We start from the raw sequence: 16,356 nt of genomic DNA, 5'->3' as shown, positions 1-16,356 counted from the left end.
ACCGGACTTCGTGCGTAGCTTCCACAGCGTTGCACCTGAGGTATGAAATGGAGTACAGGCTTGCCTAGTGACATTCGACGTACGGTTGCAGCTATCGTGTTTACCACACGGCGGTGCTAAAACTGCCTAGTATCTTTATGTCAACACTAGCATGGAGCACGCAAATCGAGCCACAATCGCAAAGTCGTCGAACCATAGTATGAATATTGCACATATAATACCTCTGGCCATCTCTGGATTTGTATGATAAGCAACTTCCATGACTGTACCTCGCAGCACTGCATGTGCGCGCTTTGAAACACGGCACTTATGTTCGCGATCGTGTATCAACACTCAAAAAACCACGGGACTACTTTAGACAAGCAGCGGCAAGGTGCTTGTCATCGCGCAATTGCACCCGTGTTTACAATCTAATGAGAAGTTAGTGCTTCGGCATTCTTCCAGCAGCAAGTTCCCAGTGACACTTTAGCGCATTTTTTCTCCCGGCATTGGAACCTGCAGCTACATGAAAAAAAAAAAAACATAAGTACCAGCTAAGATTTCCAACACGCGAGAAGGTGCACACATCGCTCTCGCTATTGGCACACTCTACATCGTCGTTGCTGCCGCTGCCGCCGTTGCTGCCATCGTTTCCTGTATCGGCTGTCGGTTCGAACATGTACGGCGAAAATACAAGCTGTCCGAGGCAGCGAGAACATTCCATAATGCTTACAACTCGGCTATGAAGCCAGAACAGAACAGCGTGCTATGCTCTGAAACGGCGGCGCCGACTGGAGACTGCCGCGAAAGACGTACTGCCACCTGCAGTACTTTGCTTGCGGCCCCGACCAATCACGGGCAACAGCGGCGTTCGCGCGATGCCCTGAGGCGCTGGTGCGCGTTTTCTCAGAAAAACAGCCGCTTGCGTTTGTTTCCGCCCTGTTTGAACCAGATATTCGTGTTCAGGGGACTCAAAACAGTAGAATGCCGCAGAGAACTCATTTTTTTCGAAAAGTGTTTCAGCTTCCCTTTAAGCAGATGCCCCATTGCATTCCTTTCATCACTTTCCACACTTCCATGAAAAAAGAAGCTGCAACCAAACTTACCTCGGCTTTATTATTTGCAGGCTTCATAATGGTTTTGGTCAACAACAACAAGATAAAGGGCGCCTTTCGATTGTTCTCGTCTGCACTCGTGGGCATGCAACAAATCGCGAGTGGCAAGGATAGTGACCACGTTTACACTGATACATTAGAAGTGTACCCTATTCGTACACTGACGCTTGTAACGCAGTTAAGATATTCGCCCACCCTTAGTGGAAACGAGCCGTATTAGGATAGCAGTGAATACAAATGCCACAGTTTCCGTAGCGTGCCCGCCATGCGTTTCTATGTCACTGGTAGCTAAGCACGCCCATCTCTGTTTCTGTCCCCTCAAAGCGGACATGGCTAAGTTATTGTCGCAACATTGCTGATATTAACTATATTATTCATTACTGATACGGAAGAAGCTGTTTCAATGCGCGTAATGTACTCACGAGAAGAAAAATAATCGTGTTCGGCACATTCGGCTTACGGTCGCCATTTCTGTTTTGGTGTCCCGCACTGACAGCAACAGCCGCCTGCTTGTCATCCCACAGCAAATGCGGGATGAAAAAAGGAAGTTTCTTTTCGTGGGAAATTTAACACACATAATGATTGCACCCCTGAATTCGCGTCAATTTTTTTTCTTTACAAAAATGTGCGATCATTATGTGAATAAATACGGTACCAGCCGGGCCAGTAGCCAACTGAAGTAAACGAGTGATGTCATCGCTTTGACCTGTGTCGTATTGAAGCTGGTTCTTTATTATTCTATGGTATTGGCATGGCGTTATCATAATGGCACCAAACAGGTGATGCCACTATAGTGCCACTTTCAAACAAAAAGTTGTGCTAGCCACAGAGGCATAGTAATCTAGGCGGGGCTTCCGCATTGATAAGAAATACGCCTGTCTTTGGAAGGGGCAGTGGGAGATGCTTTTGCATGTGCCGCAACGAGGAGATGACAGCGATAAGGAAAATAAGCACGCAATAACAGAGTGGAGCGGTTCACCGAGATCACACAGCATTTCGACACGTGCGATGCCGCACTGTCTGCACCTGGATAAGTGCGCGGATGCAAGCTTGTGCGCATCTGCAAGCGTACGTATGGTTTGGGCTATAGGGACGAGGCTAGTGGATGTGGCGACGTAGAGTGAGCTTGGCATGTTCATATTAAATAAATGCTGTTATTTTGTGAATGCTCTGCTCACTTTTTTTTGTTCAGCCTACATTCGAGGTACATATTTTTATTTTTTCTGGCTTTGGACGTTCGGCGGTCGGCTTAAAATTGGGGCCGGCCTAGATTCAAGTAAATACGGTAATTGCACACACCTGATAACCGGCTCTGATTCACATGCTCTACGATTACACACATCACCTGCCATAGACCTCGTCATGCTGACCAAGCCATTACAAGCGGTGGCTCCTGGAATGTGTACCATATGCTCTGTCATTTCATTCTGAGACCTCAAGTACTGATCGTTATTCTAGGGAAAACCGGACTAACTGCTCACCATCACCCCAGTGCCGTCAATTCCGCTCACCCCAACCTCGCCGCTCTGTCTCCCTTGACCGCCTTTCGGAAAACTAGCCAGTGTGGCCCCAGAAGTGATGCTGCATTAATGACCCGGCCTGAAAATCCTCTGATTTTTCCTGATACAAGACGCAGCCTTCTTTAAGTGCTGGTTGATAATGTGGCAGTTACTGCTCTTGATGATCTCGTTTCGCAAATCTCTGTAATGAGCTCGATTTTCTGCCGCTGCCTCCAAGATATCCTGACACCTGCGCCTTCACCTCTCGTCTGAGTAGCTGACAGGAATACACCTGCCGTGCTTGGGATGTGTGCTGTAGGCATCACCACTTCTGGTCACCGCACATCTATTCTTTTTGCTGTGCTAAAAGAGTGCCCCATGACTTCATCCTTGGACCTCATCCTTGCAAGTGCTCGACTGCTTGCATGGTGCCAGATACTTCTCTTTAATCGACCTGCGCTAAGGATACTAGCAAATCACTGGGGACAACCAAGACTGAGAGAAGGCTGCCTTCGCTCCTGCTGCTTTCGAGCGCATGATGGACCCTTCTTAGAGTCTTCAAGCAGCCCATATGCCTTTGCTACCTGAATAATGTTATTGTTTTAAAGCGAAGCTTTTTTTGCCTCTTCCTTCGGCTTTCCCACCGCTGCTGCTGTCTGGCACACTGCGTCAGGGGGTGGTTCAGAGTGTGTGTATACATGACAGGAGCAAGGTACCTTTGCACCATGCCGAATGTGCACAATGCCCTCTGGAGCTCCCTGCATGTTGCCACAATAGCCTCTTGACAGCTATAATTATCCATGACCCCCCGCAAAACCATTGCAGAAATTGCAGCTCTTACCTTTCTACTAACGTGAGAGTCCAGAGGAAAGCTAGATAGAATGGTAGAGAGGGGGGGTAGAAGAGGCAGAAAATGGGCAGAACCGATGCAGTCGCAAAACAAGTGAATAATAGCTTTGCAAGTTTTCGCTCATAGTTCCCATACCAGGGGGGGAGGGGATTAGGAGAAGGTGCTGTGAAAAGGCAAGGAAATCTTACTGCTAAAGACACAACAGCGGTTGCAGACAAATGGGATAAATTTAAGTTCAAGGTACAGTACAGTACATTTCTGGTATTCATTAAAAAAAAGTAAGTAACATGCAAATTTGTCAACTGCACAACTTATGCATGGCGTGCAGAAGCAGAGCCGCATTAAAGCGCACCATAGGGTCTAGTCGACACTACAAAAGTGGTCACGCATCAAATGAACACTGCGTGCCGTGGTAGCTTTGCAGCTATGGCATTGCTCGAGGTCAGGAGTTGGATCCTGACCGTGGCAGCCACATTTCGGCGGTGGCGAAATAAAAAAAATGTTCGTGCACTTAGCTTTAGCGACATGTTAAAGAACTCCACGGTGACAAAATTAATCTGGAGTCCGCCACTGCAGCATGCCTCATACTATGTTTGTGGTTTCTGCCACAATGCAATGTGCCATCTGAGGCAATGAATATGCTCAACCCTCTCAGAGGTTACGAAGTAGGGTGCACAACAACGCCTCAAGCAAACACTTCCCCCTGTGTGTTCTGTGTACTACGCAGACAAACAGCTGTCGTGCACGCAAAGTAACGTTTAACATTGTGGGAGATGTCGCGGTTCTCCTCCGTACTCTTGGGACAAAGGAACGACAACACAGTAGTGCAAACAGTCACAAGGGCATTTATTGCACCTTTCATAGATCAATGCCTGCTAGCCGAGTCGCTATCCCCAAAACATGCCGATGGGCGCGCGACAAATCTAGAAGTCCGACTTACCGCGACCGCATTGCGAGCAAATATGTTCGCCCCATGCTGGATCCCAACGCCTGGTCGTGCGCGTGTACAGTCACGCCAACGGTGTCCAAGGCGGCCACGCGAGATGGTCTCGCAGAAGCATGGGTCGGAGCGGTACGGCACGTCCGTCCTGCTTGTTTCCCGAACCCAAAGAGACCAAGCGCCTTCCCTTTTGGCGCCCAAGTAACCCCGCAGCAGGGCGACACTCGCGCCATCTCCCGCACTGCGCTTCAACCACTCCGAGCGCCGCGGGCGAAGCCGCCCTGCAGGAGACACGCTATGCGGGAAAAACATCAGGGGACGCGCGAGAGTCGCGCATCCCCACAACATCAACTTGCCACTCTCGTGTTGGACTATACGTTGCAGAAATTAAACATTCGCCGTCAACATCACCACTAATTATCATTAATCAAAGCAAACACCACAGAAAGCTTCGCCTACATAGATTCCCAGAGTGCATGGGATCCGCATATTTTCTTCAACTAGTTTCAGAAACTACCTCATTTGCCTGTCCACAGTACTTGATGATTTTCACCGTGCTCGCCTTCAGCTTAACTCATTGAAATGTCGCTTTGGGCACCATCAAATCTGCTTACTCGGCCACCTTGTTGAGGCTGCAGGCGTGCAGCCAGACCCTGACAAAGTCCGTACTGTTACCGTAAAAACCCGCTTGTAATACGAACCCGCATGTAGTATGAGGGGAAATTTTTCGGACGCGAAATGGAAAAATAAAAAATGTTTTATCCGCATATAATACAAGTTAGAAAAACTTGAGGAAAGAATTTATTTAAATTGCGCTCTGCACTTCAATCGCTGTCTTCCTCAGCTGCGCTCTTTTCGGATAGTTCCATGTCGGACATATCTTCCCAGAGGTACTCATCCTCTGTGCCATCGAGCGCGTTCGAGGTGCCGCACTTCTTGAATGCGCGACGCACTAGGTCTTCTGGTATGCTGGCCCATGCTCCACAATCCAATTGCATAGTGTGGCTGGCGAAGCCCGCTTCAGCCACCCAGTCGGCATCACTGCAGGCGCACCTGAGCGCATCCAATCTGTGTAACACCGCTTGACCGCCTCCTTGAACAGCTTGTTCACGCCAACATCTCGAGGCTGCAGCTGAGAAGTCAGCCCACCCAGGATAATGACGAGTTCAGTGCCGAATTCGCGCAGCAGCCTCTTCATTGAGTCGGCCAAATGGCAACGAAATGCATCTAGCACGAGGATGGACGGAAAAGACAACAGTACGCCGGGCGGCCTACGCCAGACGGACTTTATGCAGTCGAGCACAAGATTCTCGTTCATCCAGCCTTTCTTATGGCATCTCACGACCACATTTTTTGGCAGTTCCTCACCTTTAGGTACTGTTTTGCGTCCATCTGCCATGCACGACAACATGACGGTAACTCGCGTTTTCTCGTTGCCAGTGGACCGGACATAAACTTGTTTAGAGCCCTTTTCAAGCACGGTGAGAGGTGATGGCATGTCCAGATAAACCGGTCAGCATTGCCGATTTGCCCTAGCTGTAAGTTCTTGGACTTGGCCAGCGAAATAACATTGCGCTGGAAAGCCACTAGCAGCTCTTCGAACGATTCAAGCAGCTTTGGTGAAATCGAAGTTCGGCGGCGTAAGGAAAATTCAGCACAGCACATGTCGCAATAAATCCAGTGCTTACTCACTTTGAAGGCAGAGCTCGGCAGCTCTTTTTCTCTTGCAAGCTCCTTAGCTTTTGCCTGCATAATCTCTGCGCTCACAGCTAGATGCGTGACTCGCTGTTGGCGTACGAATTCCATCAGGGCGAGTTCGATTTCCGGGAATGTCCCACTTTTTGGGCCGTGAAAGCTTCTTCGCGTTCCACTGCACTTGAAAAGGGCTTCCTTCTGTCGACGCCATCCGCGAATGCTTCCCTCGTTGACGCCAAACTGCCTCCCAGCCACACTGTTGCCGATGTCCTGTGCAGCTAAAATAACCTTTCTCTTGAGAGCAGCCGAGTACTGTTTTCGTGGTTCGGACAGCTTGGTCCTTCAATGCGGAATAAAAAAGGTGCACTTTGCGAAGCGTGGTTTGCACATGTGCTGCCCAAGTGTGCACTCAACAATAAAAAAATGATGCTATAGTCACACAGCAATAAAGAAACCAAGTCGTAGCTACGCAGCAATAACGAAGTCAAGCCATAGCCACGCAACAATGACGAAACCAAAACTTCTAGCCCAAATTTCTGACTGAAATTTTCGTTTGAATTCGCATGTAGTACGAGGCAAAAATTTGGGGCCCTAATAATAGAAAAAGAAAAACTCTTATTATATCTGGGTTTTTACAGTAGTCAGTTCCATACCTAGGACATGCGCAGATTTCTTCTGCCGCCTACTTCTGCCGTTTTGACCAGAACTACGTGGAAGTAGCCCATGCTCTCACTGACCTACTCAAGAAGGACGTGATTTTCACTTGGAGTTGGATACAGGCGGACATCTTTTTCATTGCTTGTTGCCATCCTAACCAACCCACCTGCTCTAGCACATACCGAACCGCCAGCCAGCACGGACGTTGAAACCGATGCCAGTGGCCACGGCATAGCTGCTGTCCTCGCACAACATAGCACAGCTTGCACCGTGTGGTTGCCTATGCAAGCCACATTCTGTTGCCATCGAAGCAAAATTGCTCCTTCACAGAATGCGAGTGCTTAGCTCTCGTCTTGGCCATTAGAAAATTCTCAGCTATTACAGACCACCATGCTCTTTGCTGGCTTTCTTTTATCAAGGACTCCAATGTTCGCCTTGGGTGTTCGGCACTACGGTGCTGCTGGTCAGTTAATGAAGGACCACGGCCTGCTGCTTCTTGTCTAAAGTAGTCAACAACATTCTTTGTTCCTGCTCAACCAATCACAACTTCACCAGAACGTACCATCCACAGACAAATAGCCTTACTGAACTCCTCACCTGTACCCTTACAGATAATACTTTCTATGTACTTGTCTGAGAACCACCGAGACTGGGACATCAACCTCCATTTATTGACAGGGTGTCTACCAACCGGGATAACTGAGAATTCTCAGGGATTTTGAATAGTCTAGAAATACTCAGAGAATTTGTACTTCTATCAAGGAAAATTAGCTGTCTCTTTATATAAAGGAAGCGAAAGTCACCCTAATGCTGGCTCGAGTAAAAGAGAGGAATTGCAACGAATTGTCTTTGACACCGTGTCGTCGGCTGGAGGAGTTGCCAGTGTGCAGTCAACGACCCATATTCTGGACACCTGATTTTTGAGACATGCTCGATACTGTGGACGGCTTCGTGGCACCACGTACCCCATAGTCAGTGTATAAAAATGTCTGAAATTTTAGATGCAAGAACTTGTCACCTTCCGATTTTCTGGACTTTTTGCCGCAACCACAGGTTCAAAATGGCATTAATCAAAGCCAACACTACCGTCTCGATTACCTCGCCGCCTCGAACCGGCGTTCTTGCACGCAGATCCACTGGTAGCCATAGCCACCATCGCGGTAACGCGAGGCTTAGCTGCTTCAACGATCGCTATTAAGGTTCTTACTGTTTGGTGCCATGTTTTCCTTGGAAGAATTCACCACTGTCAGCAGTGGCACTGACTCTGCCTCTGTAATCCTCAAGCACAATGCCGGTTCCTGAAAGGCAGCTTCGCCTCAGCAGGGCAATGTTACACAGTGGAGTATATGTGAACTATTGCAGTGAAGCTTAAGCATGGGAAGAGGCAGTTGTCACGGGACACAGTTAATGTTAAGGTGGAAGCCTTTGGTGGCTCATTGTCAAGGTCATCTGCCATTAGCAGCAACTGTCCCAGCTTTCCGGCCTCCTGATTGGGCTCCTTTGTGTCGTGACGCACTGTCGCTAGGCGCAGGTGTGCACCTTTTGATTGGCTCGCGTGCGTGATGTCACTGTCATCAAGTGCGGGTGTCGGGGTGGTTCGGCACTGCATGGTATGACTCATCACATCAGCATGCGTGGCGGCCATGTGTTCGACGGTGCGCCCTGACTTCACTGTCGTCAGGCGCTTGAGGTGGCCTCCCGATTGGGCGCTGTGTGGCCTGACGTCACTGTCACTAGGTGTGCGTGGCGACCGTCTGCTTGGGTGTGGTGTGGCGGCGGCGGTGGTGGTAGTTTACTTTGCGGTATCATGTGGGAAGGATATCTCGTCTCGCCAAACCAGTGTCTCCCAACACGCGACGTGCGGCAGCTGCTTAACGCAAGCGGTGCTCAAGAGGGGCTGAGCGTATACATCGCATGCATCAAGGCGGCGAGGCGCGTTCGACACCACAGAGTCCAGGGACACGATGGGGCAACGCAAGAGAGGCAATGCGCTTGAAGCGACTCGCTGCATCTCCGGGTACCAAGCCAAATGAAGCTCAGAAGTGCCGTGACCGCCGTCTTGCCGCGGCAAGCCGAGCAAGTACAAGTCAATCGAGCAAAGTGGATGATGAGGATGGCCAGCTACACCCCGACACCGCCATAGAAGACGCGTCTCCTCTTGATCCACAAATGGCACTGCAACAGTTCAGCGCTGCAAAGCAGCCAACCTGGATGTGGACCCTCTAACGCACAAGGAGTTCACCGGCCATGAGTTGCAAGCCGACATGCTCCCAGATGACAGCTTTGAAATGATGGGCTCAGAAGACATCGAAACGATAGAAATAGGCGTAAATGACGTTGCAGGCATTTAATAAACAAACATTCACATAACAGGGTACGAGTTGTGTGCCTCCGTGGTGTTTCCGACGCAACAAATAGCCATTGGCAATGGTGTCAGGCTTCCACCATTTCACACTTTAGTCTCGACAAAGTGTCTTTCGCTTTTTCCTAATTCAGGGTGTCTACCAACCGGGAAAACCGGGAATTCTCAGGCATTTTGAGTAGTCTGGAAAAACTCATGGAAAACTCGGGGAATTTGTGCTTCTATCAGGGAAAATTATCTGTAATTTTATTGAAAGGGAACGAAAGTCGCGGTAATACTGGCTCGAGTAACAGAGAGGAATCACAACGAATGGTCTTTGACGCCACGTCGTCGGCTGAAAGAGTTGTCAGAGTGCAGTCAACGAGCGACTTTCCGGACGCCAAATAATTTGGACGGCTTCGCGACCCCGCTACGTAGGGTCAGTGTATAAGAATGTCCACCCCATAGGGTCAATGTATAAGAACTTCTGAAATTTTGGATGCTAGAACCCTTCGCCGTCAGATTTTCCGGACTTTTTGCCGTGACTGCCGGTCAGAATCGGCATTAATAAAAGCCACAACCGCCGCCATTTTGATAACCTCGCCGCCTCGAACTGGCACACTCGCACACAGATCCGCTGGCAGCCGTATAGCCACCACCGCAGCAATGCTAGGCCTAGCTGCTTCGAGGTTCGGTATTAAGCTTCTTGCTGTACTGTGCTGTGTTTTCCATTGAAAGAATTCACCGCTGTCAGCAATGGCACCGACACCGCCTTTGTGGTGATTGCGATTGGCTTCGAAGTTAGGAAGGCACGGCGCATTGCATAATGCCGGTTCCCGAAAGTCAGTTTCGCCTCAATGCAGAAGTGTTATGCTGTGAAGCATACTAAAGTGTGGAAAGGCGCAACTTTTACGGGACACAGTATGTATTCCTTAACTATACACACGTGCACCCGCCATCTCCTGTCACAGTACGAGCACTGATATGCCTAATAAGTGTACTGGCAGGGCTTCAGAGCTTTTTCGGGCGTGTCTGTGGCGATTTGAGCCCTTAAGGGCTGTAAGAGACATGCATTCATTTTTTTTTAGATGTTTTCGCAGCCCCTAGGGAGTCCAAAAAATCATACGCTGACTGTAAAACTGTCCAAGGGGATGCTTCAAATTGTCCGTGTGGCGAACGCGCAGCTGAAGGAGAACAAGAAGACAAAGGACCTATGCATTGAGCAATGAACGGGAAAGGAATCATGCCGCCGCTTTTTTGAAGGAGCTTGTACTCTAAAGGCAAAGTGTTGGCTGACGCCAAAATGCAGGCGTCCCTCATCCAAGCAAAAAAAAACTTTCAAAACAGTGAAACGCAACACTGAGGTGTTGTGCGCGGGCTGAGAGTATGTCAGGACAGTTGAGGTTGACTTACCAGCTGTTGCGAGGGAATCTCACTTGTGATAAAGTTCGGGCCTCATACCAGTTAGCCTGCTATCAGTTGATAGAAACTGCTCATATTTGAGAATATTCTGTACGCATCTCTTTTTTATTCATATTTGAGAATGTTCGACTTGATGTGCAATGGGTTTTACTATTTCTTTCGAAGATATTTTATTTGCTGTGCATTTCACTAACCCCTCGTTTCTGTTTTCTTTTGAATAAAATAAACACACCCCTTACTATTCAAACTGGACTAGGTTTTTTATTTTTTTAACATGCTTGCTAGAGAGTGACACCATTGGGCAACATGATGTCGGGAGCCCGTCTTGACATAAAACAAAGTTCTGTGTCACTCAGGGAATATTGCAAAGGCACTCAAGGAAAACGTGGAAAACTCAGGGAATTTAGAATTGTCAACTTGGTGGACACCCTGCTATTTATACACGCATGCACTCACCATCTCCTGTCACAGTGTGAGCACCAACATGCCTAATAAGTGTACTGGCAGGCCTTCAGAGCTTTTTCGGATGTGCCTGTGGCGATTAGAGCTCTTAAGGGCAGTAAAAGACATGCATTCGTTTTTTCTGGTTGCCCGATTTTTCGGACGTCTTCGCGCCCCCCTAGGGAGTCTGAAAAATCAGGCGTTGACTGTCCAAGAGGATGCTTCATATGGTCCGTGGGGTGAACGCGCGGTGCAAGGAGGGCGAGAATAGAAAGGACCGACACATTGAGGAATGAACGGGAAAGGAAGTGTGCCGCCGCTGCTTAGAAAAAGCTTGACCTCAAAAAACAGTGTTAGCTGACGCCGAGATGCATGTGTCCCTCATCCAAACCAAAATAAACTCTTTAAAGCAGTGAAACGCAACACTAAGGCGTTGTGCACGGGCTGAGAGTATGTCAGGACACCTGAGGTTGACTTTCCAGCTGCTAAGGGAATCTCACTTGTGACAAAGTTCAGGCCTAATACCAAAGACCTTGCTGTCAGTTGATAGAAATAGCTCATAGCTCATTTTCAAAAATATTTGCTTCTGTATGCATCTCTTTTTATTCATATTTGAAAATGTTCGACTTGATTTGCAATGGGCTTTGCCTACTTTTCTTTAAGATACTTTATTCACTGCACATTTTACTAACCCCTCCCTTCTGTTTTCTGTTTTTAATAAAATAAACACTACTACTTGCTATTCAAACTGGATTAAGTCGTTTTTTATTTTTTAACATGCTTACTAGAAAGTGAAAGCCCGTCTTGACATAAAACAAAGTTCTGCGTCACCAGGGAATGTTGCACAGGCACTCGGGGGAAACCTGGAAAACTCAAAGAATTCGAAAATGTCAACTTGGTAGACAATCTGAGTGACCTGCTACAACACTTCCCGTCATGACACAGCTGGCTACTAACCTTTTTATCTACTATTGGGCTACGACCCACCATTGTCCATGGACACCATATGCCATCCTCGCATAGACTCATCCATTTACTATGCTTATTATGCTCCTCCCTCTGCTGACAGGTTGCCCGAGGTGACATATTGGCTTCACAGATTAATCAATAATGTCTCTATGACCGCCGACACGGGGATGTGCATTTCTCTTCTGGATCGCTCGTCTTGCTGTGGTTACCATCATGTTGCATTGGCTTATCCAGAAAATTTCTCGCATTATGTTATGTGTCATACGCAAGCTCACTAACGTGACCTATGAGAAGACCTCTTAGCAAAATCCTAAGTCACTGTCCGCCACAATCACGAATGACATAGCTTGTCTCTTGTGCCTTAAACCATACCACTCTTGAGCCAAGCCCTAATTGAACCAGGACGTGCTTCTGCTGCCAGCAGGTCATGTCATGGGCAGCGATCCTGTGGTCAGTGCTTGGATCATGACGACCATGGTGTGCATGCGGTAGCCCTACCATTGCTGCAGCATTGTGCACCTTGCCTTATAGACATGTCCTCTGTATATAGATTCTCCCTGTAACAGCATAAATATAGAGATTTCCTGTTTTTGGAGCTATAGCTGCAGCTGCTTTTCTTCATGTAAACATATTGTGCCACCCACCTCTCACATAAAATTCATTAGTTTTTGTTTATATTTTAATGTACTTTTTATAAATCTCCTATGCAGATCAAGTGACATTTCATGCATGCCATTATCAGCATACTGAGCACATTTGAAATTCTTATTTGCAGCGGAAATCTTGAATGAAATTTACAAGAACCAGTTTGTGAAGCCATCGCCAATTCAGGTGAGGGCAGGGCTTCTGTTGCACGTTATGAACATGTCCTTGAACTAGGAAGCCTGATGCCTGTGTTCTTAATCTTGTTGGTACTGCGTGAGATATGTACCAGATCCTTTGTGTGCATTTGTCCAGACACAGCTTGATTTTCAAACAATTGCTACAAGCTAAGGAATTAGGTCAATTAGCTGAAAATTCAAGGCATTTTCAAAACTCATTTGGCCACAAAGGATGAATGCTGTTAATAAACTTGCCATTATGCCACATGACATGAATCTTTAGATATGACAGCTGTGCTGCTACATTTACTTAGGCACAAGGTTTGTTCTGGAATGGTTTTTATTCCTTTCAAAATGTGGGGGGCTGCTTGAATGGGGTTCACAACCATGTGTAGACCCCTCAGGCCAAACAATGAAATCTTCCTTACTTCAGCAGGGAAGCCTTCATTGCAGTGAGGCTGCTTTATGTCACTCTGAAAGCTTCCTTACTGAAGGGCCCTCAGTGGAAGCTTCCTTGGTGGTTTCTCAGCATAAGGTAGCTTCGACGCTATCTTCATGCGCTTCACCTCACTGCTTGGCCACGTGGAACTGACCACAACTAAGAACCCGAGCAGCACACCTGGCACCTGTCACCCAGACGTTCTGGCCAGGTTGTAGACATGGTAGTGGTTGAGCACTGTGATGACAGTTGTAGTCTGTGGTCAGGCAGTTTCAAAGTTATATGGTCACAAACTTTTGGCATAGGGGTGCTCAGGCACCGACCCATAAAATGCTGAGCTGGATTGAAGCCTGTTGAGCTGGGAGTGTCTCTGTACTATCGGGGACAAAAGTCACTGGACCGTCCCGTATGGTCGTGGAGCGGCTGGCAGCGCTTCGCTGTGTGCTCTTGCGGTGACGTGCCTGGTCATGAGACCAGCGCAGGGCATGTGTGCGTCCCTCATCTGCAAGCATGTCAATTTTATCGCTCCGAGCCGCCGCTTATTGGTCGCCGGGGCGCGCTGACAGGCGCCTCACGCTCGCTTGCCCTGGGACTTGCACACGACCATGACAACACTCGTAGCTCGACTAGTGGCGCGCCCCGGCGACCGGTTAGCGGCAGCTCGGAGCAATAAAAATCGACATGCTTGCAGGTAAAGAGGAACGCGCACGCGCCCTGCGCCGGTCTCGTGACCAGGCACGTCACTGTGAGAGTGTGCCACGAACTGCCAGCTGCTCCGTGACCGTGTGGGATGGTCCAGTAACGTTTGTCCCCGATAGTACACCAGCAGAGCCATGTGACGTTCGATGATCTTCCTACACAAGTTCATTCACCATTCATACTGTACGTTCCACTTCCCCATTTGACTGGGGAAAAACGGGGCTACTCGTGCAGTGATTAAATCCATACGTCAATGCAAAGTCTGTAAATTCTTTTGACGAAAACTGTGGTCTGTTGTCACTCCGAAGAATTTCTGGCACACTGAATCGAGCCATAATGCTTTTTAATGCAGTAATAACAGATTTGCTTGACGTTCCACGCAGAGTCAGTACTTGTAGTCAGGAGTTCGATGAAAGTTTGTCTGGTCAGGAAACATGATGATGAAAAAATTGCGGTCACTGATTGCTGATCCGGATCATGAGAGTGAAATAATCAGAAGAATAAGAATGGGCTGGGGTGCGTTTGGCACGCATTGGCAGATCATGAACAGCAGGTTGCCATTATCCCTCAAGAGAAAAGTGTATAACAGCTGTGTCTTACCAGTACTCACGTACGGGGCAGAAACCTGGAGGCTTACGAAAAGGGTTCTACTTAAATTGAGGACGACGCAACGAGCTATGGAAAGAAGAATGATAGGTGTAACGTTAAGGGATAAGAAAAGAGTAGAATGGGTGCGGGAACAAACGCACGTTAATGACATCTTAGTTGAAATCAAGAAAAAGAAATGGGCATGGGCAGGACATGTAATGAGGAGGAAAGATAACCGATGGTCATTAAGGGTTACGGACTGGATTCCGAGGGAAGGGAAGCGTAGCAGGGGGCGACAGAAAGTTAGGTGGGCAGATGAGATTAGGAAGTTTGGAGGATCAACATGGCCACAATTAGTACATGACCGGGGTAGTTGGAGAAGTATGGGAGAGGCCTTTGCCATGCAGTGGGTGTAACCAGGCTGATGATGATGACTAAGTCATGGTGAAAATAACACAGACGTTTCGAGTACTTCCGGAAACCTTGAATAGTCGTCACCTACTAATAGGAAGTCCTGACCTTCTAAATGGAAGGTGTTAGCCTCCACATGTTTCCACAGGAGCTCTGGGGTAGCCGTCAGTACCATGGGTTCTGCCTTCAGCATTCTCACACTTGTACATTGTTCGCAGTTTTTGACCACTTCCTCGATTCTGCGGCTTATTCCAGGCCACCATACCGAATCAAGGGCTCTTGCTCTAGACCGAGCCACTCCAAGATTGCCTTCGTGAACCAGTCATAAGACCTCCGCTTGAAGGGCTGCAGGAACAACCAGTCGACCCCCTTTCAGCAGAAGTGAGTCAGCAACCAAAAGTCCAGCACAGTGTTTCCAATACAGTGTCAAGTTTACAGATTCTCTGGACTTAGACGGCAAACCATAGTTGCAGAACTTGTCCAAGGTAGAGCAGACGCAATTAGACGCTTGATGCCTTCTCATTGTTTCCAAGTCAGCTGGTGCGCTCTCACCAATGGTTTCCACAACCACTTGCATGTAGCTTTCAAGGGAAGCAATTGCAGCAATTTCAGTGTCTGAAGAGGGAAGCAGAGCCCTTGACAATGTGTTGGCAGTAGCTAGCAGCTTGCCCAGAACATACAGTTCCTTGAACTGATAGCACATTAACTTGGATTGTAGGCGTCGTATCCTGGGTGGTAACAAATCCACCTCCATGTCACCCAGGAGTGTTGTTAGTGACTGATGGTCTGTTTCAACAACAATTTGGAGGCCTTGAAGAAATTGGTCAAAGTATTATATGGCCCATGTGACAGCTAAGGCCTCCTTTTCTGTCTGGCTGTGTCTCTGCTCAATCTTTGTGAATGAACATGAAGCAAAGGCCACAGCCCCTCTTTCATCCATTGGCTGATCCTGCATCAGGACCACTCTGAGCCCAAAAGAACTTGCATCAGCAGAGACCACAGTTGGGTGAGTTGGGTGATAGCAGGCCATGCAGGTTTCTGAAGACAGCATAGCTTTTACTTTTTCGAAGGCTGCTTGCTGGGGTGGCCCCACAACCAAGCTGTCCGCTTGCACAGAAGTTCCCGAATTGGGGCCAGCGTGTCCGACAGATGTGGCAAGAATCTTGCAACATGATTTACCATTCCCATGAATATTCGAACACCTCCGACAGCCACGGGTGGTTCCATCTTCTGAACAGCTTCAATTTTAGTTGGGTCTGGCGAGATGCCGTCTGTAGAGACCACAATGCCCAGGAATTTGACGCTCAACATGCCGAACTTGCACTTTTCTTTATTTAGGGTGAGCCCTGCCCCGCTTAACCGATCCAACACCTCTGAGTCTTCTGTCGTGGTCTTCTCGATTTTGGCCAAACAACAGAATATTGTCAGTCTTGTTAACCATGCCTTGCTGCCCCTCCAAAATCTGGGCATCTGGCACTGAAAGTACTCTG

At 48.2% G+C, this 16,356-nt stretch overlaps 1 protein-coding gene across 4 annotated transcripts in view; it reads left to right on the top strand.

Moving 5' to 3' along the window:
* Window positions 1-16,356, top strand: part of LOC126527421 (probable ATP-dependent RNA helicase DDX43) — a 269,054-nt gene that overhangs the window by 97,056 nt on the left and 155,642 nt on the right. For all 4 annotated transcript variants that reach the window (XM_055068441.1, XM_050175254.2, XM_050175255.2 and 1 more), the window contains one exon: window positions 12,684-12,739. In XM_055068441.1, coding sequence (XP_054924416.1) covers window positions 12,684-12,739 — 56 coding nt within the window. The remainder of the gene's footprint in view (window positions 1-12,683; window positions 12,740-16,356) is intronic.

This window comes from Dermacentor andersoni, chromosome 9 (genome assembly GCF_023375885.2).
Source record: "Dermacentor andersoni chromosome 9, qqDerAnde1_hic_scaffold, whole genome shotgun sequence".
Lineage (NCBI taxonomy): Eukaryota > Metazoa > Arthropoda > Arachnida > Ixodida > Ixodidae > Dermacentor > Dermacentor andersoni.
The sequence above is the reverse complement of the archived record's forward strand: the minus strand, read 5'-3'. Positions and strand labels throughout refer to the sequence as shown.